The sequence below is a fragment of the Urocampus carinirostris genome, chromosome 10 (genome assembly GCF_059441175.1).
Source record: "Urocampus carinirostris isolate Australia breed hairy pipefish chromosome 10, RoL_Ucar_1.0, whole genome shotgun sequence".
NCBI lineage: Eukaryota > Metazoa > Chordata > Actinopteri > Syngnathiformes > Syngnathidae > Urocampus > Urocampus carinirostris.
The window spans coordinates 7295937-7323752 of NC_142358.1; the positions used below are offsets into that span (position 1 = coordinate 7295937).

The following is a 27816-nucleotide window of genomic DNA, read 5'->3' on the forward strand; positions in this document are numbered from 1 at the left end:
TAAATTTGGGGACAGACTCTAGCTTTCTGTGGTTAATGGTGATATTTGTGGTGATACTTTGAGGATTGTGGGTCATACCTTTTGTTTTTTTTCTGGGCTGATTTCTATTCCATACTGGCTTAATGCTTTGTCCAGGCGATTGACCAGATCTCTGAGTTAAGTCAAGTCAAGTCATCTTTATTTGTATAGCCCTAAATCACAGTCTCAAAGGCCTTTACAGACTACTAGTACACCATCCCCTTGATCTAAAACTTACATGAGGGCAGGAAAAAACTCAAAAACTGACTAATTTCCATCCAAGAATATCATCAGCAAAACGGAGAGGTTAGATAGTGATGTTGTTTCCACCTATACTGACTGTATCCTCATGTTGCTCCAGAGCTTCGGACATGATTCTGTCCAGGAAGATGTTGAATAAAGTTGGAGAGAGAATGCAACCTTATCTCGCACTGGGGTTTGAAACTACTCTTCAATGGTACCGCTCAGTACCACACTGTTGGCATTGGCATACAGTTGTTCAATGGTTTGAACTAGCTTGTGGCCCATGTTGTACTTCCGGAAGTTGGCCAATAAGGCGGCTTGCTATACTCTGTCAAACACCTTCTTGAAATAAACAAAAACATAATAGAGTTTTCTCTGGTGCTGCTAAAACATCTCAGATAGGTTTCGCAGATTAAAAATCTGTTCGGTGGAAGTCCCTTCCTCCCTGAAACCTGCCTGTTCTTCGGCTACGATGGTTTTGGCTTGTGGTTTCAGTCTGTTCAGTAGAACCTTTAGCATAACTTTACTCGGATGGCATATAACTAATCTTCAGGTTAGCAGCCGTGCACTCTTGCGAGAAGTAAACATATTAAACTAACACAAAGTAGCCCCACACTAAATGTTTTCTAATCTTACAAAGACTATGATCCAGACAGAAAATCTCAACGTTCGCTTAACGTTAGCAAATAAATCACGTAACGCTAGCTTAGCATAGCCATCACGTCGTGCTAGCTTAGCTCGCCGTTAGCTTAGTGTTACCCACTAATACCAGCTCGGTAGCCTAGATGGTAGGGCGCCCGCTTTGAGACTGGGAGGTCGCTGGTTCGAGCCTCGGCCGAGTCATACCTAAGACTTACAACATTGGTACTCATTTCAGTAGACCCCAGGGTTATGGCGTTCCTAGTGTACTATGTTTTTTCTGTTACAGTGTGGAATCCGCCATGTCCTAAACATAAATGCAATATCTAAAACGATTGAGTTATAGCTCACAAAAATGGTATTTGTTGTAAACTAGCTAACAAGCTGTAATTGTTCCAATAATAACTTTATTAGTCTGCAACAGTTTTAAATAAACTATTTCAATAATAATAATAATAGTCTGTGATTTGCAATAATCTGTGGTCTGTGCAGCCCTTTGAGACTCCTTGTGATTAAGGGCTATACAAATAAACATGACTATTGCAATTTTGATGCGATTTCAAAAGAAAAGTTTTGTTTTTGTGAGTATCATAAAATCATGCTTTAACCTTAAGAAAACAGCGCCTTCTTTTGGGGAGCTTTGTTAGGGTAGCTGTCTGCTCACACGAGGCTCACGCGTGGGTAATTGTGACGTAGCATGCTACTTGCAAACTTTGCCTGGCCTTATTGGCTAGTGCCGTTAAAACTTGCCTCTAAATGGCCGGCGCCATTAAAACACGAACTATCACAACTCTGGTTGGCCAAACACTCCATCACTCAAAAAACAAAGGGGCATTATCGCATGAACTGGAACTATAAATCCTTAAAAAAAGTTCAGCGTCTTGCTATTACACAATCGCACTACATTTCTTCGCAATATCGATTAGATTTTGGAGACAATTCGTGACGAAGCTTGTAATAATAAAGAGAAATACGAAGACTGCAACCTCACCAAGGAAAGTGGCTGTAACCAATCGACGACCAATAAGACCCTGGGTAGTAGGGATTTTTATCCCCCCGATTCCACCTATTATATCAAATCATATACATGTATATTACACATAAAGAGTTCTGACTATATACTACTTTGTTATTTTAACATTTTTATCTCGAGTACCGGGGGTTCGGCACTAATTACCATATGTTTCTATCCCCTGCTATACAGCAAATTCACTTTGCGATCCCTGCCTCAGAACGGATTAATGTCGTATCCTGGGTGTCTATTGGACAAAATTCGGATCTATTTAAATTTTGTGGACATACAACCCCCTTTATTCTGCATACATGTTAATGTATTTTTTTCTCTCGTGTACTAAAATCCAAAAACTTCACAGTTGCACAGTCATGTATGTACATAAATGTAATACACACATAGGACAGTTTTTTTCTTTCCGTTTTTTTTCGAACACACAGATGGTTTGCTGGCTGACTCTTGTAGGAGTAAAACGGCTCAATGTGTTAAAAGCATTAGGTAAGCGCGAATCCAACAGAGCTCCTTTTTGGCAGCTATCACATGTCCTGCTCCATTACAATCTGGTGTACACATTCAGCTGCATCCATCAAGTCGTCCCTTCCCCTTTTCCCCCTCGGGGGCTTTAACACAGAGTGGGCCATCTCAAGACGTTAGCTGCAGGATAAATGACGCGACTCTTTATTGTTGAAGCTCCAACTCTAGAGGCTCCCCGAGCACGACTTAGGTTGTGAGCAAAAATATGAATAAGGAATAAAATCCTTTTTGGGATGAGTGGGCCGGGCAGGAGTTTTTGGGGGGAAGGGACGAGAGCGCAATTACTACTGTCTCTTGTCCACATTGCAGTCCAGTTCTTATTCATGCACCTATAATTTTTTCCCCAAATGTGAAATTAACTACATAGAGGAAGATCAATGCACCTAACAGGGGTTGGGCAAATCACGGCCTGCGGGCCACAAGCCTCTTTAATCCGTCCTGCTGAATAAAAAACATTAAAAAATACGCTATAATTCTTTTTTTTTTTTTGATGGCTTGATGCCACTGCGTGCCCTATGTCCCTTTGTGGCCCCCTCTTCCATAAAAAAATAATGTAATTGCCATTGTTAGTGTTTTGCATTTGTCTGTTTTATACAATTAGTATAGTATATTTTTTTATCAAACATTCATCAAATATCAGGCAAAAGAAACACGTTTTTGAGTTCGTTTTTTAAATGTCAATTTACATATTTAGTCATTAAAAGGGGCATAAAATATACGAAACCAATTTATTCAAATTACTTCAAATAAACAACTATATTGCTCTTAAAGGGGATTGGGACATCATGTTATATGTGAATATCCGCAAAGTAACCTTCCAACTCCTCATAGGTTTCAACCGCCCTGCCAGTCCCTGCTCCCAGAAATAGTTGACCCAGGGTAATGGATCATCGCCACACGGGTGTTCAATTTTGACTGAAAGAATTTTTTAAAAAAGAGCCGCCACACACAAAACAAATTGGCTCTTTTGGGTCAAGGGCCACAACGCCACACTTCAGCGGCCCAAACCCCGAAAAATATGCTCTCTGCCTCGCCCCTGCTCTTAGCAATAATCGACCAAGGATAATGTATCACTGCCACCACTGCGGCTTTCTTAAAGAAAGCCTAGAAAGTCACACCTTTAGACAAAAGTGCCTCAGCCTGTCCCTCCTTGCAGCAATATAGAATTGGGGATAATGTAACACAGCCAAAAACAGTTCAATTCATATTAGGCGGGCCACAATTGGACAATTTAGCGGCCTAAACCAAAAAAAGATCTTTGCTGGCCCCTGCTCTCAACTAAAGTTGACCTGGAGATAATTGATCATAGTCACATTCGTCCACTGCATTTTAGGTTGGCCAGAATGGCACACCTCCTGTCAAAAGTCAGGGTTCGTATGGGTGCCTGAAATCCTTAAAAAAGCTTGAATTTTAATGTTGTTTTTCAAGGTTTAAAAAGTGTCTGAATTCTAGGTGAAGTTCTTGTAAATGCTTGAAATTATTGCCATGTTTCTTTGATTAGGTTTTGGGCTAGGATAGGAGCTGGGGTATGGGCTTCAAATAAGTGTTTCAAACTTAATTCAAAAGTATTTTATGGTTTCAAAATAAGGTTTGGGCTGGAGTTAGTCTTTGGAACTAAGGTTTTTGCTCCCTTCTTTTTATCACGGATTTCTTTTGATGGTACTTGTAAAAACTGGAAAATTGGCTTTGGAAGTCTTTAAAAGTGCTTGATTTTAGCCATGAAAAAGATGTACAAACCCTGAAAGGTGCCTACTGATGGTTCCCGCTCGCGACAATACAAGATTGGGCACAATTGCTGTTCATTATTTGCTAGACCGAGCGAATAAAAGAACCGCCAGGCCTGAGAAATGTGCGCTCTGCCGATCTCTATTTGCAGCAATGTAGGAATGGGGATAATGGATCACGGCTGCACAAGTATAATTTCTTATATACCGGAAATAAAGTCATTGCAAAAAGAGAGCCGCCACGTTTTTAAAAAAAAAAGTGCGCTTTGCCTGTCCCCGTTCGTAGCAATATGCATTGACAAATAATGGATCACAGAAAATTTTGCAACCCGAAATACACTGAGGCCGGGAAGTGTGAAGAAGCGATACAGTACACATTAATATCCGCATCTGTACTTTATCATAAATACAGTACATCTTAGAACAATTGGTTAAATATTTATGACAGGATTGTAGCACGCCTTAGAGCCTATTAAAAGCTAATTTTATCAATGCTCGCGTTTTGATGCTTGTCACTATTACTGACTTCTGCAAAAGCGTCAATGACATAAATGCCGGTCAATACATCACTTCCTGCTCATGCTTTCGGCTTTATATTTTTTTTCTTGGACTGACTGATCAAATCTGCGTCTCAGAAAAATGGACTTCGTATTGGATTTTTGAAGGATGTTGATATTTGGGATACGTGACACCTCTATCGAGCTACCCTTTCTTCCCCAAGGCCTCGCCACTAAATCATTTCCTTTGTAAGAAAAAAACTTTTGTTCGTTGGAGCGCTGTTACTGGCTTTGTGATAAACGAGGATAACAGAGCGTACGTTTACGAGCGCCACTGGCTGGACTTGGCAGGGCTGAGCTCTCCTTCAATGTCTCGCAGTTCATCACGACTCACTGATTGACTGACTGGGACTTTTCAACAGAGTTTGAATTCTTCTTTGTCTCAATACACAATTCACCAATTTTAAAAACGTCCGTAAGCTTCCTAATAGAAACTGTTATTTGTGGGCATCCTCTTCATTTTTGTTCATTTCCTTGCAGTGGTCCTACGCTTTGGAAAAACCCAACACGGGAAGTGTTTTCAGCCTGGCGTGGTCTGCAGATGGCACGCAAGTGGCAGGGGCCTGTGGGAACGGACATGTAATCTTTGCCAACCTGGTGGAGCAATACTGGGAATGGAACAACTTTATGATCACCCTCAGCAAGCGGAAAATGATGCAGGTAAAGGAACATGTTAAGACAATCAGTTCACATTCACCGATCCCTTAACCAATTGATCGTTGGGGCATCAATTTTTGTGGTGTGTCTTGGGCATTGATTCACTGGCCCCCAGGGGGTGAAAATCATCTTTCCAAGGGGTCTGCGATATGATATCTGAGACAGAGTAATAATAATATACAGTATTTTTCTGAACGAAAAAGAACAAAAAAGAAATTAACAATCATGGGCTCAACATTCTTTTGGTTTGAAAAAACTAATTGGACTCCGTCATTCAGAAGCCTTCTGTCAATATTTTGAGTCAAACTACACCTTTTGATGCGAGGGCTTGGAACTGTTCCCAAAACCCGCCGTGGAATACTATGCTCCCTGTGTTACTATGTACAAGTGTGAGACGGGGTTTTAAACTCTAATACAAGTGAAGATAAAAGAACATCTGGAAGCTAACCATGATATGAATATTGCTCTTGCCAGTTTAAAATCACACTTTGAATTATTGTGCTAAAACAAAAAGTAGGAGCGCCTGAGCCACTAACATTTATTTGTACCAGAGTGGCATAGCTGTGTCGAAGACTACATTTTTAAAAGGTTGAGGTTCAGGGTCCGGGAGATTTTTGAACGACTCACTGGGGGTCCAGGCCCAGGTTGACTTTGGGAACCATTGGACTTGGGCAAGTACAGTCTGGCGGCGCCCATCCCTCTCAATACTGGGGGTTTTCTCCCCCACATGAAACCGATTGTACTGGTTTCCATAATTAGCAGTAACAGGAGAAACCTCCTGATCTGACTTAGATACATCACCTTCATCTTCAGGTTGCCATTGTTTATCGGTGTAAGGTGTCATCCCGCTCTTTATATATGATCTGGAACGTGGCATTGACGTGCAGTGGCATGTGACGTTGATACAATTCTTAAATTACTGTTAAGAAAATGATATTCCCCTTGTATCCTTCTTTTTTTATATACGCTCACAGGAAAAAAAATACTATAAGAACGTTTAGAGGAAAACAAATATTTACAGGTAGCTTATTTAGAAAAATAAATAAATTAAAAAAAGCTATCACACAATTTTCTCCCAAAAGTCAATCAATGATCTACCTTTTGCTTAGACAAACCATGATACTCAATTTTTTACTCGCATCGATACGGTAAACTGAAACAGCTTTCACTGGTGATTTTTCGCACCCGAATACATGTTGTAAAAGGATTGCCGGTAAGTAATTTAAAAAAAAAAAACTAACTCCGGAATTGACTATCTCTAAAATTATTTCTTGATTAATTTCATAATCTTTTAGCTCACCAGTAATATATGCAGGGGAAATTAACTCAACTCAAGGAATCCTCTGTTTTGCTTCTTTGCATTTAATTTTACAGTTATAGACTAGTATTTTACAGGCCACAGTTTGCCCACCACTCTTCTGTACTTACCTTTCCCTTAAAAAGAACCCAAAAACAAACCAAAAAAATATAACAGTTAATAAAATAAGTATTTGAACACCCCGCTATTTTGCTATTTCTCCCAACTACAAATCATGGAGGGTTCTGACATTTTTTGAACACCTGTGTATATCTAGAAGTCCACCTGCACTCCCTGTATTATCCTGAATCAGATGCACCTGTTTGAGGTTGTTAGCTGCATAAAGACACCTGTCCACTCCATACAATTAGTAAGACTTTAACTTGTAACATGGCGAAGACCAAAGAGCTGTCCAAAGACACAAGAGACAAAATTGGACACCTCAACAAGGCTGTAGAGAACTAAGGAGGAATTGCCAAGCAGCTTGGTGAAAAAAGGTCTACTGTTGGAGCAATAATTACCGTAAATTCCGGACTATAGAGTGCACCTGATTATAAGCCGCACCCACCACATTTTAAGAGGATAGCCGCTTTTGTACTTACACAAGCCGCACCTGCATAAAAGCCGCATGCGCCCACATTAAAACATGTAACATGATCACAAAATTAACCCAAACCCTACTTTGAGTCCCGCGATTTTAACTGAACATAAAGTACGCGGTTCAAAAACCACAGCCGGCAAAGTAACGGAAAATGATACCGGCAGTTAACATTGGTTGCAGACCTGCAGAGTCCGGGTCCCGTTAAAAGTAATCCAAGGAAAAAAACTGTATATTTCCAAAGGTAAGGTTGGGAAAAATATATATCCACTATTGTCTGCCGTGTCCACACTCACCTTTACCGGTGCCCGCTTCCCGTCATCCCCCGCATCTGTTACGCCCTTTCTTTTTAATTGGTCAGTGCAAGACTTATCAGAATAAGTGTCCAAAATAAATACAAATAAATACATTACAAAAATATACAGTTGCAAATACATATTATACATGGTTACACATATTTACAAAGAAAGACGGTACACTGAGTTTTCAAAGCTTTAATAATAATATTATAACTTTCATCCCAAACCGTGCCTGTGGAGGGTAGCAAAACGCTACTAGCAACACGCTCGCAGCACAGTGAACCGGTCTGTTAAATAAACACACCATACTTGTAGAAACCATGGTAAACCTTCCTCATCTTCCTCCTTTTAAACGACGTCATCAAAGTCATCTACCCCAGTATGGGCAAGAGACTTTATCATATAGACGACGTTCCACGCTCCCTTATTCATAATCACGCTAGCAACACGCTCGCAAGGTAAAGTTTGCCTGCAGTAGCTCTGTTTCCTTCTTTAACGGACTGCTCGATTGCGTTTAGCTTGTAAGCTGCTTCATGTGCCTTGAACTCGAGTGCCGCTGGCGGCTGTTAGAAAAATTACATAAATTGGCCGCATCACTGAATAAGCCTCAGGGTTGAAAGTTTGGGGAAAAAGTAGCGGCTTATAGTCCGGAATTTACGGTAGAAAATGGAAGAAGGTAAACTTGACGGTCAATCTCAATTGGAGTGGAGCCCAATGCAAAATATCCCCTCGTGGGGTCTCAATGATTCTAAGAAAGGTGAGGAATCAGCCCGGAACTACACGACAGGAATTGGTCAATGACCTGAACCCAATCAAAACATTTTGGAGGGAGCTCAAACTTCGTGTTTCTAAGCGACAACCCAGAAACCTGACTGATCTAGAGATCTGTATGGAGGAATGGGCCAAGATCCCTCCTGCAGTGTAGGCATACCTGTTGAAAGACTTCAAGAAACCTCTGTAATAGCAAACAAAGGCTACTGTACCAAATGTTCATTTTCTCAGGTGTTCAAATACTTATTTGCAGCTATATCACACAAATAAATCGTTAACAAATTTGCATTGTGATTTTAAGATTTCTCTTTTTTTAAATTTATCTTTTTCACAGTGGATATGCACCTACAATGAAAGTTTCAGACCCCTTCATGATTTCTAAGTGAGAGAAATGTTAAAATAGCAGGGGGTTCAAATACTTATATATATATGTGTGTGTGTGTATATTGTAACTTTTTTAAAAACCAGCTGACCTGCCAATGTTGAACCCTGTCCAGCCTGCTGAATTTTTGGCCCTGGTCCAGCCTTAGTGCTTTTTATTTCATTTTTGTTTCTCACGACGCAATTCAATTACAGTATTTCCTGATAATTAAGGATATTTTCATATTGTAAAGCACTTTGGAATTTGTAGTACAGAGAGGAACAATACGGGCTGCTGCTACTGCTTATTCTCTAAAAAGCCTCATTTGTTGTCTGCTTACCCTGAGACATTTTCATTTTATTTTGTTCCAGTGAAAATGCTACATTCTATATATAGTGGATGCAACGGTTTTATTCATCTATATGTAGTTTAAGTCTATGCTTCTGACAAGCCACGTGTGAAACAAACGAAACTCTGCATGAAGAATGCAAGCAAGGTGTTGATTTTGGTGCCATTAATTAAATCATCCTTTATTTCCTGCAAAAGTTAAATACACAAACGTCTATTTGCGTAACAACATCAATCTTGCACCCTTGATTAGAATTTTTGCAAACAGCATGTAAAATGTGCTTTTGTCATTAGTCACTAGCCGTGTTGGGAATAACACCTTTACCTAATGGCTTAACTTTTTGAGTAACGGGGTAACATAACTAAATACTTTTTACGCCGCTATCGTCAGTAACAGTCAAAAGCGGTGTGTTACTTTAGCTGCCGAACACCATTGGTGGCATGTCCCCGCACACCTGACGCTGTTTTGATCGGTGCATTCTTTTTGCTCTCCGTTTGTTACGTCACATTTTTTAGATCATGTCACCATTCAAGATAGTAACTACCAAGTAGTTAGATAGAGATTACAAATACAGTATCAACTAATGCACCGAAAGAGAAGACGAGTTGGTGAATGCAGTGGGCGACTCTTGTCGTCCGCCAGCCGAATGGCTCTATGAGCCTTCACTTGGTAGTGGTAGCCGGGTACCCACTAATCGAGAGCCGGTTCCCGGTTTTTCTCTTGGGATTTAACACAATGCTTTTTTTTTCAGGGATTCTGTGCTTTTTACTTTGAATGTTTTGAGTATAAAAAGGGTTAAAATTGTTTTGTGTTTTATTTTTTCTTTGTAGATTTTTCAATATTTCAATTTAAGTTTCCTATGTTTTTCATTGTTAATGTTTATGTGTTCTTCCCGTGCTTGCGTGGGTTTCTTCCGGGCACTCCAGTTTCCTCCCAAAAAAACATGCATTTCAGGTGAATCGGCCGGTCCAAATTGTCACTAAGTGTGAATGAGTGACTGAGTTGTCTGTCTCTGTGTGCCCTGCGACTGGCTGGCAACCAGTTCAGGGTGTCCCCTGCCCACTGTCTGAAGATAGCTGGGATGGGCTCCGGCACCCCGCAACCCTACTGAGGATAAGCGGATGTTTAAGTGTGACCTTTTCTCTATTTTCCCCACTTTTTAAGTCATTCATTATAATACATAAATGATGATATATGGATGAAACAACAAAAACAACCTGAAGAGCCATTTGGGAGCCGAAACCTCTTTTTAGTGAGTGAAGCCAAAAAGGATTTGAGTTAGATTGAATTTGTTAAACTCACTTTATATTGTTTACTGCTGATTATTTTTTTTGTTATATTTTTTAATGTTTATTTTTGTTGCACTTTAAGTGTAGGATAATTTTGTTGCTGGTGAGGTGAAATAAATATTTCAAGGTTCTACAAGACAAGTAACTACCTGTATGTTTTTCTCTTCAACTGACTTGAATACTGCTCGGAAATTTACAAATTCTTTGACATGCAACTTTTTTAAGTAAAGTAAATAGTTGCTTTCCCTGGTAACCAGTTACTTTTACTAGAGAGTAACTCAGTTACTAACTCAGTTACTTTGGAAGAAGTAGTGAGTCTATATGACGATTATTTTTTTAAAGTAACATGCCCAAAACTAGTCATTCGAATTGTTCCAATCAGCACCCAGGAAACAACTCAGTTTTGCAAATGGTTTGACTCTACTAAGTGAGGCTAAAAACCCGCCAATGTACACAAAAATCCATAGAATTAATTCATGGAAAAAAAACGTCAACGCTCAGAGGACACTGAGGCCAATATCGATATAGTGAGGGAACTGAATTGCACTTGCAGAACTCACATTTCTGTCTTAATACCTCACAATGAGCATATGTGCTTCACTCGTCAGTCTTTTTTTAGTTTGAAACTTGTAGTCATATGTTATATTTGGACGCTTCCCTTGCAATGACAATGGCTCCCCTGTCTAGCTGCCTCTTTGCTCTACTTTTTTACACTTTGTCACCACAAAGTACACGCTTTTAGAAAGGGATACCAAAAAAAATCACATGATCGGGAATCTTCACTGAATGTAGCTTTCGTAAACCAAACAAATACAGGTCATCAACTACTTTTTTTGCCGGGGTTTCTTAAATGTGCACATCTGCCGGTGGTTTGTGAATCAGCCAGCTAAATTTACCAACGTGCGGTCGAGTGTTGTTGTTTTTTTGTAAATCCGGCTCGCCGGAAGGGGCCAAGGAGGAAGATTTGAAAAGCTACAAAAATAACCCCACCTCTCACCTGGAGCTGGAAAAAACGTTTTCATTCATTCACGGCTTGGGAAGTATTTATCTATCAGGTAAAAATGTCTTGCCCTGACCACACTTACTCTACAGATGCTTAGATATGTGATATACTGCTTCCTGTGTATATAAATAAAAATTTTACGCGCTCTGCACAAATCTTTCATGTGCCATTCTATATATTTTTTTTCCACAGGTAAGGAATGTGATGAACGATGCGGTGGACGTGTTGGAGTTCAGAGATCGAATCATCAAAGCCTCGTTGGCTTTCGGCCACTTGGTGGTAGCTACGTCCCTTCAGTGCTACATCTACAAGTAAGCACTTGTCAGCGCATCTTTTCTTGCCGCAGCAGCCATTTTTCACCCGCTTTCTTCATATGGAATATGATGTTACTGCTCGTTGCGGGTTCACGAACGTCCTTATATGGACATCAATTCACACGTCGTGCTCTGCCAAACCAAAATGCAGTTTTTCATCTTCAAAGCTGTTTTGAAAGTTAAAAGGACGTTGAGTGAAAAGTCCATGGAAACATCTAGGTACAGTAGATTCCAGGATACAACATTAATCCATTCTAAGGTGGGGATTCCAAGGTGGAATTGTTGTATGGTGGGGGATAGAAACCTATGATTGTCACAGACCAGAACGAACACAGGACTCAATTGCATGCGTTTCTCAGATTTTATTGAAAGAGAGTGAGATTTTAGGCTTGCTTGACTGCTTGATCCGAGGACTGGCGGAGAACGGAATCGAGCAAGGCGGGGGTGACACTTCTGTGTCGGAAGAAGGCAGGCGGGAATGGCACGTCGTTTGACCAGGGCTGGAGATCAGAGGCGATGTTGAGTTCATAAAAGTGATCGTAGGCAAGCGGCAGGCTGAACAGGCGTAGTCAGGTTCAGAAATGGGTCGAAAACGGGGATCAGGCAGAAAACAGGTTTAACAGGGACTGAGTCAGACGAAAACGCTCACTGAGTGACAACACAACAGCTCGCAATTGATCTGACAAAGTTTGAACAGAAGACATGGGCTAAAGAAGGGTGTGGCCACCAATCAGCTTGTCCTGGCTGTTGGCGTCAATCAAGCTGCCACAGGTGTTCCAAATAGGGCAATCATGACAATGATAATGTGATGCTTATGTGGTCTGTATCCCGGTGCCCCAGGTTAAAACATAATCATTGTCTATAATCAGGGTTGGGTAGGGTTACTTTAACTGGATTACTTTCAATTACTTTTGGATTACTCCAATACCAAATATGCTAATAAAAGACAAAATAAACTAAATATGAATAAAATGATGACTCACAACACGTGGTAAGCTTTCTCTCCTGGCTTTGATTTCTTTGATCTCCCGCAAAACTAACATAAAATACTACAGAAACAAAAGGAAAATAAATCCAAACAGCTTGCCAACATCATTTTTGCCGTTCCATGTATTCCGTTACTCCCCAAGCCTGCACAAAATTTAGTCATTTTATTCATATTTAGTTTCTTTTGTCTTTTATTAGCATATTTGGTATAGGAGTAATCCAAAAGTAATTGAAAGTAATCCAGTTAAAGTAACCCTACCCAACCCTGTCTATAATTATACATAATACAATATAGTAAGTCCTACTTATATTTAAAATATGTAGATATAATTGAACCACAATTTTAGCAAAATTACATGTAAGGGAAAATTAAATCGTAATTCCCTTTGTTGTGATGTGACTTGAGCTGATACAGTGGAGTTAGTGGGTGGGTGCAATGGGGGGGGGGGGTGTCACTGGCAGTTAAAATGGACACCGATTTTAAAACTTCCATTTTTAGGAATTTTCACACCCTGAGAAAAATTTTGCGATTTTATTCTTAATAAGTGTCCCAATCGTCGATTTGGTTATGGCCATGTGTGTCTTTCTTCTTCATATTTATTATCATAAGCCTCTTTTCCATGGTTATCATTTTCTTGCTTCTCCCTTTACCATCACTGCAAGTCTTTAGAACCTTAGCTAAACAAATTTGCTACACAAGATTCAGAACTGAAACAATAGAGAGAAAGGCATCATAGGAGGGAGATCAGCCAATAGCATATCGGCATATTCTTTTTTTTGTGACGTAAACTAATAGCAGACCAGCATCTTATAAGATGTTGACCAATAGCAGACAGACATCTTTTAGATCTTAACTCATCATAACTAGTACACCGCAAAGTTTGAATTTTGTAAGTCTTTGTCATTGATGTTGCAATGTACACAAAAAATGCATTAAGACGGTCTGAAAAAACTTTCCACACATGATGTGAAAACATTGTAAACCAATAGCAGACCAACTGCCTATATGTTGTCGACCAATAGCAGACAGGCGTTTTAGAGACATAACTCAACATATGCGTATGAAAGGTTTTTTTAATTCCCAATATTGTATAGTGGGGTAAATGCTGTAACGGGGATCTGCAAACACATCCAATTCCATAATGTTAAGTGAAGACATCGTGAGGTGAGGACACTGTATCCTGGGTGTTCATTGAAAGCTGAAAATTACTTTCGGTCAACTACAGTTGATAATGGCTATTTATAGTGAAAGGGAAAATCTTCTTAAAATAAAGTTTGTATTTTAATTTTGGGGTAAACTGTAATATACTAATAAAAACACTAATACACTAATACATACGATACATATGAATATAATAAAAATGTTTTTAAGAAAATATTTTGGGGAAATGCAACACCTGTACTCTTTTTTATATATATTTATATTTTCAAAAGCATATTATGTATTAGATGGGTATTACAACATAGTAAAACACTTTTTTTTTTTTCGCCACAGTTGATATGAGCTCATATTTGTGTGTTTTGTTTACTTTAGCACACGAAACTGGAACACTCCTTCCATTTTTGACCTGAAAGAGGGAACAGTCAGCCTCATTCTGCAAGCGGAGAGGTGAGCGTCCTCGTAATCCCGGCAACGAGGGAGGGGGAGCGTGATCACGCAGGCACGGGCACGGCGCATCTTCAGGGGAGCTGTAGCTTAGCTTAAGTATGTCGTATAATAACTCTGATAGTGTAACCGCTCGGGAAAATCTGATTATAATAGAGTAGCTCTTATGCAGCACTCCAGTACTGTGTCTCTGACACTCATCATCCTGCCAAATGGATTACTTGTCATTCTATAATCACAGCCGAGCCTCTAACTGAGTAGGGCGCTGGTGTTTTTAATGTGCATAAATGTCTCCCAGCTAACTATAGAAGCCTGAGCACAAAATACAGTAAATAAAAACGACCTTTTGAAATCAAAAACGTTTAGGTAAATATATGAGGAAATAATGCAATAATTTAAAATAAGGTGTCATTATTTTGGAATATGTACATATTATACTTCAAAACTTTATCATGATTAAGTAATTCAGAATGTTTTACTTTTCAGAATGTCATGCTTTTCTTGTCTTTTCCATGGCTTGATTCGAAAGAAAATGATTGTTTTTGTGTTTGTGTTTTTTTTCCCAACAATGTATTTTTATTTTTAAATGTCCTATTTATCTCGCAATGGCCTTTTTATTTCAGAACCATGTTTTGCAAAAGATCAGTGGAAAAGAATGGGTGAAAAAAAGCTGCCATGCATGACACAAATTTGCTTTTTCTGCCCCCGCTTTTAGCAGTCGTCCACTGGGGATAAAGGATCGCTGCTAATCGTTTTTACCGAGCCAGAACGGATCACCTCCAGATAAAAAGTGCCTTTTGCAGGTCCTCGTTTGCAGCAATATGGAATTGCACATAATGGCTCATGGCTGCCTGAGTGCAGTTGATTTGGGGCGGGAAAAAAACTAGAAAACACCCGCCATGCATGACACGCTCTCTCGGCACCCGTTGTCATTTTAAGAGGAAGAAATGACACAGATTATATTTCTCGACTCCAGCTTTCAGCAATAGTCCACTGGAAATAATGGATGGCAGCCAAAACAGTGCAGTTCAGTTTAGTTAGGCATGCATTCAACAAAAGTGCCTTCTGCCTGTCTTTGCTTGCAGCAATATGGGATTGGGGAAAATGGATGGCGGACGCACGAGTGCAGTTTATTTTAGGCGGAAATCATGGCCAAAAAAAAGCCACCATGCATCATACTTTTCTGTTCTCTCTGCTTCACTCTCATCAATAGTCGACTGGGGATGTTGAACCGCGGACAGGCGGTGCAGTTCGTGATAGGTGGACCACAACTTTATGCTTCAACGGCCTGAACCGAAAAATAAATGCTCTCTGCATTCTGTACACACAAGCAGCAAAGCTTAAATTTTTGTTAAATATTTTTAACAAGCACGGCGGCGCAGTGGTTAGCGCATGTGCGGCACAGTTCTGAGGTCGTGGGAACCTCCTGCGTGGGTTCAAATCCAGCTCCCGGCCTTACTGTGCGGAGTTTGTATGTTCTCCCCGTGCTTGCGTGGGTTTCCTCCAGGTACCCCGGTTTCCTCCCACATTCCAAAGACATGCTTTTCAGGTGAATTGGCCAGTCCAAATTGTCCCTAGGTGTGACTGTGCGAGTGAGTTGTCTGTCCCCGTGTGCCCTGCGATTGGCTAGCAACCAATTCCGGGTGTCCCCTGCCCACTGCCCGATGATTGCTGGGAAGGGCTCCAGCACCCCCGCGACCCTACTGAGGATAAGCGGTGCAGCTAATGAGATGAGATGATAGATATTTTTAACATTTTTAAAATATTTTCAACCTGAAATGCAGTGAAGCAGCAAAGAACATATTTGCTAACTAGCGAGGGATCACTGTGTTGCATTCATACCTAAATACAGGTAAAAAAAAAGGGTAAAGATGCGTGTGTTTTTTTTCATGTATTTTTTATAAAATCTAGCTTTGTTTATTTTGTTATTATCTTCTTGCTTTTCCATTAAGCATTACTGCAAGTATTGGGACGGAATAAAGTTTTTAACAGGATTTTCTGAGGTGAAACTAGAGAGAGAAAGGCATTGTGGGAGGGAGTTTAGCCAATAGCATATCAGCATTTTCATGACCCCATGACACAAACCAATTGCTGACCAGCTTTTCTAATGCCGGGGCCATCAGCTGACAGCCATTTTAGAAACTTAACTTGTCATAGCACAAACACTTCTTTTTTATGTTTTTGGGCATGTAATATATTTTTTGTCAAATACATTATATTCCACACTGTAAAATATGTACAAGGTGGGTATACAAATCTCTCTATACTGCGCCCTGAAAACGTCTATGCCCCACTCTGGATTTCTGTGTTTTTTGCTAATTTATCACTCACAAATGTTTTAGATCGTCAAACCATTACATAGAGACAGCTCAAGGAAATACAAAATTCAGTTTTGAAATGTTGAGTCCATTTATTAAGGCACAAAAAAAATCTCGGCATGTCTGGCCCTTTGTTAAAAAGTATTAGAACACTGCCCAAAAGAAAGACACTGGCCATAAATGGCGTCCGTGGGTGAGTTCCCAGTGGAAAACCACTGCTGTCACAAAAGAATACAAAGAATCTTCTCACATTTGCCTAAAGGCATCTTGATTATCCTCAAGACTTTTAAAGAAACATTTTGTGGACTGATAAGTCGCAATTTGAACTTTTCCTAAGGTGTGTGTTAAAATGGCACTGCATTTGACAAAAAGAACATGATGCCAACAGTAAAGCATGGTGATGGCAGTGTGATGGTATGGGGCTGCGTGTCGGCAACGAGAAATATGGCGATCTTGGCCTCCCATATCGAACGACCATCTGCTTTATTAGATAAATAAAATGTCTGTTCTGTGTTTGCTTACCTTGCTCCTCTGTTTTTCTCAGGCACGCTCTTCTAGTGGACGGAGCAGGTTTGTATATATTCTCTTACGAGGGCCGACTCATTTCATCACCGAAATTTCCCGGCATGAGAGCTGACATGCTCAACGCTCAGTGCGTCTCACTCAGTAACGACATTGTGGCCATCCGTGACAAAAGTGATGAAAAAGGTGAGGCGTTGCTCTTTATCATTGTTATAAACACAAAATACTTTTTTGCAAACTTTCTTTTTTTCTTTTTGTGAATGATCCCTGCTAGTCATCCTTCTCTTTGACGCCTTGACTGGCAAACCTCTTGGTGACGGGAAGACGTTGACTCACAAGGTAGGCAAATCCAATGGTGGGACGGACTTCTGGTTCGTGACAATATTTTCAGGATTGTAACATAAAAATAGTCTGATGCCGCTTTGGTAGGAGGTTAATAAAGTTCAACCTTTTATGATGTGTTTTTTTACTTTATAATATCATCAAGTTAATTATCTAAATCATCCTTCATTGGTTTATTTATTTGATGAGTGATCGTTTAATCCCATTATCAGGCTTTTTTTTTAATTCAAAGTGTAAATGTTCAAGTTACAATCTGTTTTGAGTTGTTTCTTTCTACTAAATAAATACCTTTTTATACTTAAATGGAGCACAATTATCGCTTTTTTCCCCGTGAGGGAACTGCACTGGCTGGCAACCAGTCCAGCGTGTCCCCTGCCCACTGCCCGAGGACAGCTGGGATGGGCTCCAGCACCGCCGCGACCCTACTGAGGATAAGCGGTGCAGATATTGGCTGGGATCTGCACTGCTATGCACTTACTTTTACTCTAGTAATTATTTAGATGACTGCTTTTTACTTCTACTTGAGTAATATTTTCTGAACTTCGGCGCCAAAACCCACACCTCTGTGCAGAAGTACGCACCGAGCTGAGTTAAAGCTTCGGGTTTACCGCGGGCCGAGTTTGGTTCCTTAAATCAAGTGAATTGGTCGGGTTCGGTGTAAAGCATGTTTAATGATTACTTACTTAGATATTTATTATAATTATCATTTGGATCAGGTCCTTAATTCGTACAGTTCAGATTCATATTCAGATCTACTTTATTGTCATTCTAGTACACGTGTATACAGAACGAAATGTCGATACATCTGACCCGCACAGTTTCCTTGAATGTACAGATATAAATAATTAAATAAATTAAATGATAATAATAATTTAATAATTAAATTACCGAGAACATTTTTTTTTAATTAAGGAGAGTATATTTAATGTTGAAAAAAAATCATTTATTGCATTTTTATTTGCTAAACAGAGACTCCTTAAGGGCTATACAAATAACAATGACTTCACTTGACTATACAGAACATGGAATATTATTTTGCTACTTTTAAGCTTTTTGTTAATTTTGAATTGTAATTTATTTGAAATGAATGAAATGATCTGCATTTATATAGCGCTTTTCAAGTCAATGACTTCCCAAAGCGCTTTACATTGTGCTTCACATTTCCCAATAGCGGCCGTGATCTGTGCAGCCATGTAAGGCGCTAACCTGCTTATTGGGGGTATTGGGGGTTCAGTGTCTTACCCAAGGACACTTCGGCATGTAACACGGACAAGCCGGGATTCGAACTGGGATCCCTTAATCCTAAAACGATCGCTCTACCTCCTGAGCTACTGCCGCCTTTATATTTATGTAGTTATTTGTATGACGATTTACTTAATTTAATTTATTTGATTGATTTGTATTTTATTAGTAGTATTTTACTTTGTTTTGCTTAATTTTGCACTGTATATTATTTTTTTACTATAATTATATTCCATTTTATTGTTTTAGTCAATTTTAAATATTAATTTGATTAGGGATTGAGCTTGAAAATTGACAGTTCTTATCATTTACTTCTTTTTAAGTGCATTTTCATTTATTTATTTGTATTGCTTCATGTTAGTTCTTTTTTTTTTTTTTTACTTAATTTTTATTTAATTTTTTCATTGTAAAATATTTTATATTTAATTAACAGCTACTTTTCATTTTGGGAAGTGGCATAAAAAAGGACTGCTTTTTATAATTTTTTTTAATTTACTTATTTATTTTTTTATTTTACTTTATTGTATTTCTTATGTATTTAATTTATTTTTATTTCAGTTTTTAGTTTATTTTACATCATTTTTATTGATCTTTTTTAATTGTATATTTTATACTATTTTTAATTAAAGGGACAGTGTGTAATATTGAGTGCCTCCTAGTGATACAAAAGACGTTCATTCCTTTTAAAAAAGCATTGATTTGAATACTAACTATCTTAAATACTAAAAATACTAAAATACCAATGTTATTTTTCATTTTAAAAAAAAATCATAGGTCGAGAAATCTGTATCACCAATTAGGTCGCCACCACACTGTGCACTGTGGCACTGGCCCTCACTCGCACCTGACAACACAGTGCCATCTATTTGTCAAATATTACACACTGTAGCTTTAATTTAAATGTAAAGCTTGTTTTAAATTCCTATCTATTTTCAGATCCAGTGTGAAAATCCTCTTACATGTTTGTATTTTTTTTTTATTTATGAGTTTGATTCCATTTTGATTATTCTACTTTTTATTTATTTAAAGTTCTTTCAAATATCTATTTTGGGACGCAACGTGAACATCTTATTTATTCATGTTTTTATTTATCTTGTTGGTGTTTATTTATTTAATTATATTAACTGTTGTCTATTAATTTTGAATTGAATAATGACGATTTAAATAAAATATCTAAATTATGTTGAAGATAAATGAACAATGTAACCTTAAAACAAACTGGAGGAAACCAAGGTCAGGTAGTTACTTACAGTCCTACAAAAGTTTTTACATTTTGACCACGTTGCATATTTTATTAGGCAAAAATATAACTTTCTCTTTCACATCGTTCTGTTTAAGTTTCTATTAGGAAAACATTAAGAACCCAATTTTGTCTTAAACACAGTGTTCACTTTCAAATTTTCCAACAAACTCTGAGATGTCTCGTGTCCAAGTTGTACTTGTTCAAAGCAGGGATGCCAAATCTCTTGACAATATTCAGATTTACTATGCTAAGTAAAACATTGTCATGGACATTTTTAACACCAGTTAACTGCAACAAACAAAAAGAAGACGATCATATTTACTAAATATCCCTGAACGTATCACGAAGCTCCAGGCTCACCCCAATTCAACAAAATGAATGCTTAATTGAAGAAGAATAAATAAAATACAGCCAATAAGAAAATTGATATTTCATGCAACACAATGTATGAGTTTGCGCAACAGATACTACTACACACATCTATTGAGTGTCAGTGATTGAAAATATTATAGACACAATTAGTCTATATGTAAATGTAGTTTAAAATAAAACAGTTATCCTGCAAAATATTCCTTATTTTAACTAAATGTACCTGTAATTTGATGAAGTCTTTTTTCTGTAACTAACGGAAAACAATTAAATTTGTTTGTATCCTAATTACGTAACACCGTTGCATGCATTCTGTTATTCCCCTACCCTGGTAGTAGTCAAGTCAAGTCAAGTCACATTTATTTATATAGCCCTTAATCACAAAAATGTCTCAAAGGACTGCACAGGATTACAATTACCTGATCTTAAACCAACATGCGGGCAAGGAACAACTCAAAACCTCAGCGTGGGGAAAAAGAGAAACCTTGAGAAAGGACCTCACAAGTGGTAATCCCCCTTCCAGGATGACCAGGGTGAATCACAATTAGCATTACTATACACAAGCATAGTAAACACTAGGTAACCTGTTGAAAATTTGTCCGGAAAGTGCAGCGACGCCCTCAGCCTGTAAACTAGTCCAGAAAGTCTATGACGGCCACGACGCAGTTTCCCATCTCTGCCAGCTGGTCCATGCAGGCGTTCACATGCTTCAGGTCAAACGCTGGTCCGCTGACTCATCTCCAAATCGTCCTTCTCCTTCGTATCACCACCAGGCAGGCAGTCGGAAAAAGACAGGACAATACAGAATATGAGGTGGGCATCAATCATAAGCTTTGGAATAGAAGTTTGTCTTAAGCCTCGGTTTAAAAACCTCCATTGAAGTTGCAGATCTTATCTCCAGAGGCAGGGAATTCCATAACACCGGGGCCCGGATGGAGAATGCTCTCGAGCCTGCAGACTTCTTGGCTCTCTGAGTCACAAGTAGACCGGCATTTTCCGAGCGCAGACTCCGTGCAGTAACATAGGGGGAAATCAAATCAGAGAGATAAGACGGTGCAAGTCCATACAAACATTTATATGTTAATAAGAGATAGTAGTACCTCTTTTTCTGTGTATGAACGTTACCGGTTCATGGTGGGTTCATTGTATGGAAAACCCAGAAAAGGGAACGAGAGGTAGCAGTAGTTGCTGTCAGCCCGGCGTTGCCTTTTCAAGCGCGCTGAGCAAAAGCCAGCTGGCGCTGACCTCAAAACAATCGCGTGCGCTCACGTTGGCTTTGCTTTTCTTGGATCCCTGCATGTATGTGGCCCACTCAAACACAAGTTCTCGTCTTCTGCAACATGATTGACGGGTCACAGTGCAAGCTTATGCCTTGTTTCTGCCACTCTCTTCTTGTGTGTGTTTTCGCTCTATGTGCAGCTGGAAGTGGTGGAGATCGCTCTGGATCAGTGCGGTCCCTCCACCGAGAGGAAGATCGCTCTGATCGACAAAAACCGAGACCTATATCTTACTGCTGTGCGGTACCTCGGACGTGAGCCCAAGATTAGCAAAATCGGTGAGAACAAATAATGTAATGTAATTGAATCGAAAGGTCTTTTATTGTCATTGATATCAAAGTGGTGAAACAGTGATTGAGATCAGACATGGCACGCCAGGGTAAAAATGTAATAAAAACCTGAAAGAGAAAGACGAGATAAAAGAATGCCAGGCAAAATATTAGTAATAATGTAGTGTTTAGAGCAGGTGTGGGGGACCTACCCAATTTTTTAAATTCATGAATAAATAATACATGCAGACGTCTACATGTTGTTTCTTTTTAATAACATTAGCCACATCAAATTGGTTTTAAAACACTGACATTCAAAGCAAACTATATTAGGTCCCAGTTTGAGCACTAAATTTGATTTTTAGTTTTTTTAAGTATTACTGTGGTTGTATTTTTTGTTGTATTTCTGCTGTTGGATTTTTTAGTATTTCTATTGTAGTATATTTGTCATGTTTCTGCATTGTTTTTGTAGTATTTCCATACTAGAATTCTTTGGAGTATAGCTGTAGTATTTTGTAGTATTACTGCAATTTGTAGTATTTTTGTGGTAATATATCAATAGTCGTATTTCTGTACTATAGAATTACTGTTGTGGTGGTTTTCTCGTATTTTTGTAGTATTTCCACGGTAGTGTTTCTGTAGTCTTAGGTATGTTTGTAATATTACTGTGATAGTATTTTTGCAGTGTTTTAAAAGGACTACCGTAAATTCCAGACTATAGAGCGCACCTGATTATAAGCCGCACCCACCACTTTTTAAGTGATTTTCCACTTTCGTTCTTACACAAGCTGCACCTGTGTATAAGTCGCGTGCGCCCGCATTAAAACTTATTACACGATCACAAGTTAAACCCAGACCAGGCTGTAAGTTCCACGATTGTGATTTTGTAGAGATTATTTGTTCTATATTCTTTATCAATTATCCATTATCGTCAAATCATAAAACACTTCAAAGCCATTAGGCCGAGGCACTTGCTCCCACCCAAGAGGCTGAGTCAAGGTCTTAGCCTCCTGGCCTCCTACCGACACAATCTAAAATTCAATAGTGCACAATCCTAGAACCACAATCGGCATCAAAAATGATACCCGTAATACCGTATGATGCAGACTTGTAAAGTCCGGGTCCCGTTGAAAGTAATCCAAGGAAACAAAATGTTTATTTCCAAAGTTAAGGGTGGGAAAAATATATATCCACTATTGTCCGCTGCGACAACAGACAGATCTACCGGTAACTCAGCTTTACCCCAATTCCCAACAGCCCGCGTTTGCTCCGCCCCTTCTTTTTGATTGGCCCGTAGAACACATAACAGAATAAATCTCTAAAATAAATACATTACAAAGATATACAGTTGCAATTACATATTATACATGGTTACACATGTTTACGAAGAAAGACGATACACCGAGACAGTTTTCAAAGCTTTAATAATAATAATATAACTTTCATCCCAAACCGTGCCTTTGAAAGGTACCGACACGCTAGTAGGATCACGCTCGCAATGCATCAAATGTACCTGTCAAAAAAAAAACATCCCGCAGTTGTGAATTTCATGGTAGATCGTCCTTAACATCCTCCGCATAATTATCGCCATCAAGGGCGTCTTCTGCATTATCGGAACGTACTTTTACTTTTCAGACAATATATGCATAAACTTAGAGGTTGCAGTCTTTCTTGGCGCACATATTCTACCGGTCTTGATCTTACCTTTTATACTCCAGCGCCACTGGTGGCCGTTAGAAAAATTACATAAATTGGCCGCTTCACTGAATAAGCCGCAGGGCTGAACATTTGGGAAAAAAGTAGTGGCTTATAGTCCGGAATTTACGGTAAATGTGTAGTAATTATTTTGGAGTCTATCTGTAGTCGTATTTTCTGTTGTGGACTCACAAAAGGAGAAATTGGGATAAAGTTGGCACCATTGTTTTCATTTGTAGTACTTTATTATATGTATTGTTGTTATGTTTTGACCATTTTCGTTTGACGCCCGCATCAAAAAGCTCGGCGGGCCGCACGCAGCCAGCAGGCTGTAGTTTGCCCACCTCTTGCTGAAAGACTGGCTTATAGACTGGCTTAAGTTATATCATAGTGCAATAAAAGAATAGTGCATCATACAAATATTGCAATAAAAAGTAGTGTAGTGACATTTAGAATTAAAAATGTTCCGTAATAAGTCCCAAGATAGATATTTACTGTTTTGCGTGATTGTTTAGAGTTGTGATGGCCCTAGAGAAGAAACTGCCTCCTAGCCTATTTTTCCTCGTTTTAAGGGATCTTTAGCTACTGCGCGCTTCGTACATTGCAGCCTCGGTGTATCACGGGTTGAAAAATATACCCCGAACCATTGTCCCAAATCACATATATTATCACTAGTCAAATATTGCTGAGAGTGGGGGTCCTAAAATGAAAATCACCTGTGCTGAGCAATGGCCAGCATAGTGCATGTTAGAAATGAGCGAATGTACTCTGCAGATTTTTGGGATTAGGTGTTCTGGTACTCATTAACTGCGATAGAAGAGGGACCTCAGTTTTGTCTCTTTTTTTTTCTTTTTGTGATGTATATTAAATACGTTGGAATGTGTGTTTGCAGGTAGCATGATTCACAGCATGGCCTGGAACAATGCAGCCAACATCTTGTGTGGTGTCCAAGACAACCAGTTCATGGTCTGGTATTACCCCAGTGCTATTTTCATTGACAAGGAGATACTTCCCAAGACACTCTATACAAAGGATGGCACGTAAGATGATGCTTTGTTTTATTTTATTAAATGTATTAGTATTATATTTGACAATTTAATTTGGGTGTTGGGTTGAGGTGGGATCGAACAGTGTGATAAAAAGGGGGTAAACCAGTGTATGGTATGCTGTCGGGCCTCTCTGCCGATGAAGGGTTGCATGGCACAGCAACTCACCCCTTGTTGTGCTGTGGGCTTAATATTCAGTGTCAGGTTTGCAAGAATGAAGTGGAATGAATGTTTGGTGAATATGATTGTCTTCTTGACTCTAGTCACCTCCCATTAGCTGGATATGAGAGGGATAAATATATAGATAGATGTATATTAAAAGTTACTTCATTTTAACTTATTTTGAATGGTTTTATTTTTTCCTTTTTTTGTATTTCATTTTACTTTTATATTAATCTATTTTTTGAATTATATTGTGTTGTATGTATTTAAATTTATAGTTTGCCCTAAATTTCAATTTATTTTGGGAGGCTGCATGAAGATTGATTTCTTTTACATTTATATATTTACTTATTCATTTAATGTATCTATATTATACGTTCCTTTATTTTGACATATTTCAATATATTTGTCTTCATATTATAGTCATTTGTGTTATACTTCATTTATTTTATTTGCATTGTATTTCAGAATTAATTTTTAATTTTGGTTTTAATAAAAAGTAAATTTAGAATTTTCATGTATCTTTAGGAACAGCAAGACTATCTGCTGTTTATCTTTTATGCATATTTTCAAAATATTTATCTCTTAGGATTTTATTTGACTTTAATTTGACTTATGTAATGTTTTTACACTCTATTATATTCTATATGTTTTTAGTTAGAAATTTTGTCTTTATAATTTATTAATTTTATTTATTTTAATATTGATGTATTTTTATATTTATGTCTTATATTTTACTTTAATTTAATTCATTTAATTCTACTTAATTTATGTGTATTTCTTTATCAGTATTTAATATTACCTTTTTTTAAATTATTTAGCATTAACTACTAATGTTGTTCTCGCGGCAAAAGAGTACTTTGCTACCAATACGATGGCATTTATTAATGCCTGGCCAGGGACTGGAGTAGGCCCCAGAAATGATCTAAAAATCTTTAAATGTTTGGGGATAACAATGTTGGGAATTTGCGGTGGATCCAAACGCAGAAAGCAGGAAGCATGTCAAGTTACTCCAAAATAATTGTGTTGAATCAAAAACGCATCCACAAAGTAAAAAACAAATGGTCAAAACCAACAATAAACTGTCCGAACCAGAAAACAAAAAACAAACCTCACAAAGCAGGATAGATTGGTAAAGGTGATGGTGAAAAAAAACATGACACAACAATGGGCTCCCTCCTTATTGTCTTTATGAATGCTTGGAGTAATTAGGGACAGATGTGTGGTGATTGGACACACCTGTCCCAATTCAAACCACATTAAGCAGAAGAGACTTGACTAAAAAAACTTTTTTTATTTCAAATTAGAAAAATCATCTGCATTGCATTAAAGTTAAGATATAATAATGCTCCTAGTTTAGTGTGTAAGGGCTTAAAATCACAAAATATGTATCCTTTAAAATAATAAAATGAACATTTATTTAGGTTTGTGTTCACACTTCTTGTTTCCCAGTGAGTTCAGCCATGCACCCCAAATCCTGAGCTTCGTGGACACCAAGATTCGCTTGCGGCAAAGAGACGGTTCTTTGCTTTACACTAGCATACCTCCATACGCAACGCTACTTCATGAATACAGCGGATCGGCACGCTGGGAAGACGCACTTCGCCTGTGCCGATTTGCCAAGGTAAGATACGATAGCCAAATAAAGCGAAATCACTTACAAATTTCTTTATTGTCGTTCCTAAGGTAGTAAAGGTTACTTACGAGATTAGACACGGCTGTCCAAGATAAACATGTAATAAAAGACGTAAAAGAGAAAAGTAAGGGAAAAAAACACATATGTTAGGATATACTGTATTAGGATATAAGTTAGTGTTTGTATACTGAGTTGTGAGTGCATAAGAACAATAGTGCAATAAAAATATTGCATTGACAATAACAGCAACAAGTTTCCAAAATTAAAGTAGAGAAATAGAAATATGGACATGCCTTTTTCAATAGATAGGCGGGATATAGATATATTTCTTTCACAGCCTTGTTTCATTGTGCTCAGGGCCAACATTCAAAAAGTTTGCACCATTTTTATCTGCTTGCTTTTTTGACCATTAATTTCATTTCTTTGTTTTTCAATGCAAATGATCAAATGTAGTGCCCATAAAAGGAAGATATTGTATCACTTTGCTGTTACTTTTTATTCAAGTTTTTACAACACACGTATTTGTAAAGTTTGAGTGTTTCAAACCAACTAGATGAAATGGTTCCTTTTATAAACACATAATGAAATATAACTTGTGCAGGTAAATGCAAATATGAAAAATGGGATAGGTTTATGTTATCTGTTTTCAGGATGTATTTGCTGCGATAAGAGATTTAAAATTGTATGGGCACACACAAAAAACGAAAGCCATTAAAAGGAGTTTTTTTTCCTCTTGGCCTGACCCCTATGCAAAAATTCTTAACCTAATGTGACCTGTGATTTAAAAATTTCGCTCAACGCTGCTTTAAGGGATCTTAAGGGTTTTCCTGAAGGTAGCCAGTCAAAAAGGTGGAGGCCAAGGTGAGGGGAGTCCATAATAACATTGGCGAAACTGTCCTCCAGACTGGGCAGAAAACAGCCGATGCTTCTTTGGGCTGTGTTAATGACTCTCTGCAAGGCATTCCTGTCTGCAACCCCCACATTGTTGCATGTCAGTATGCTACGTCTCAGGTGCGGTTGGGCTTCCTGCTGCATGAGCCTGTCGGAAATGAAATGGCAGCAGACAGGTTTATGGGGTTTTTAAGGGTTATTGATCTATCTTCGTTATTCATTATCCATTATCCGTTATCGGTCAGTTCATAATACGCTACAAAGCCTAGGAGCCGGGACACTTACTCTCAGCCAAAAGGCCAAGCTGAGGTCCTAGCCCTAAAGCCTTGCATTGCCTAGACCAGCAGGCTTTAATTAGCTTTCAATTACCCCAGCGACACCAATTAGTGCATTTAGCCCCTCGAGAGCATACTAGTAAAGTCATATATTTACATATGGCCCTTCTTTTTAAGCAATGATGCAATGACATAGGCGAGACAAGACTAGAAATATATTTCCCGCCCTCCTCACATCTGTCCTTCTGGTAAAAGTTTGTCAGCACGGCGG

General features: G+C 38.5%; 1 protein-coding gene across 1 annotated transcript in view; it reads left to right on the forward strand.

Annotated features, from left to right (window-relative positions):
* The window catches only part of ift80 (intraflagellar transport 80 homolog (Chlamydomonas)), a 66733-nt gene that overhangs the window by 32775 nt on the left and 6142 nt on the right, over positions 1-27816 (forward strand). The window contains exons 9-16 of the mRNA XM_088345646.1: positions 5208-5387; positions 11544-11662; positions 14187-14261; positions 17121-17284; positions 17373-17437; positions 21714-21849; positions 24428-24575; positions 26196-26367. Coding sequence (XP_088201772.1) covers positions 5208-5387; positions 11544-11662; positions 14187-14261; positions 17121-17284; positions 17373-17437; positions 21714-21849; positions 24428-24575; positions 26196-26367 — 1059 coding nt within the window. The remainder of the gene's footprint in view (positions 1-5207; positions 5388-11543; positions 11663-14186; positions 14262-17120; positions 17285-17372; positions 17438-21713; positions 21850-24427; positions 24576-26195; positions 26368-27816) is intronic.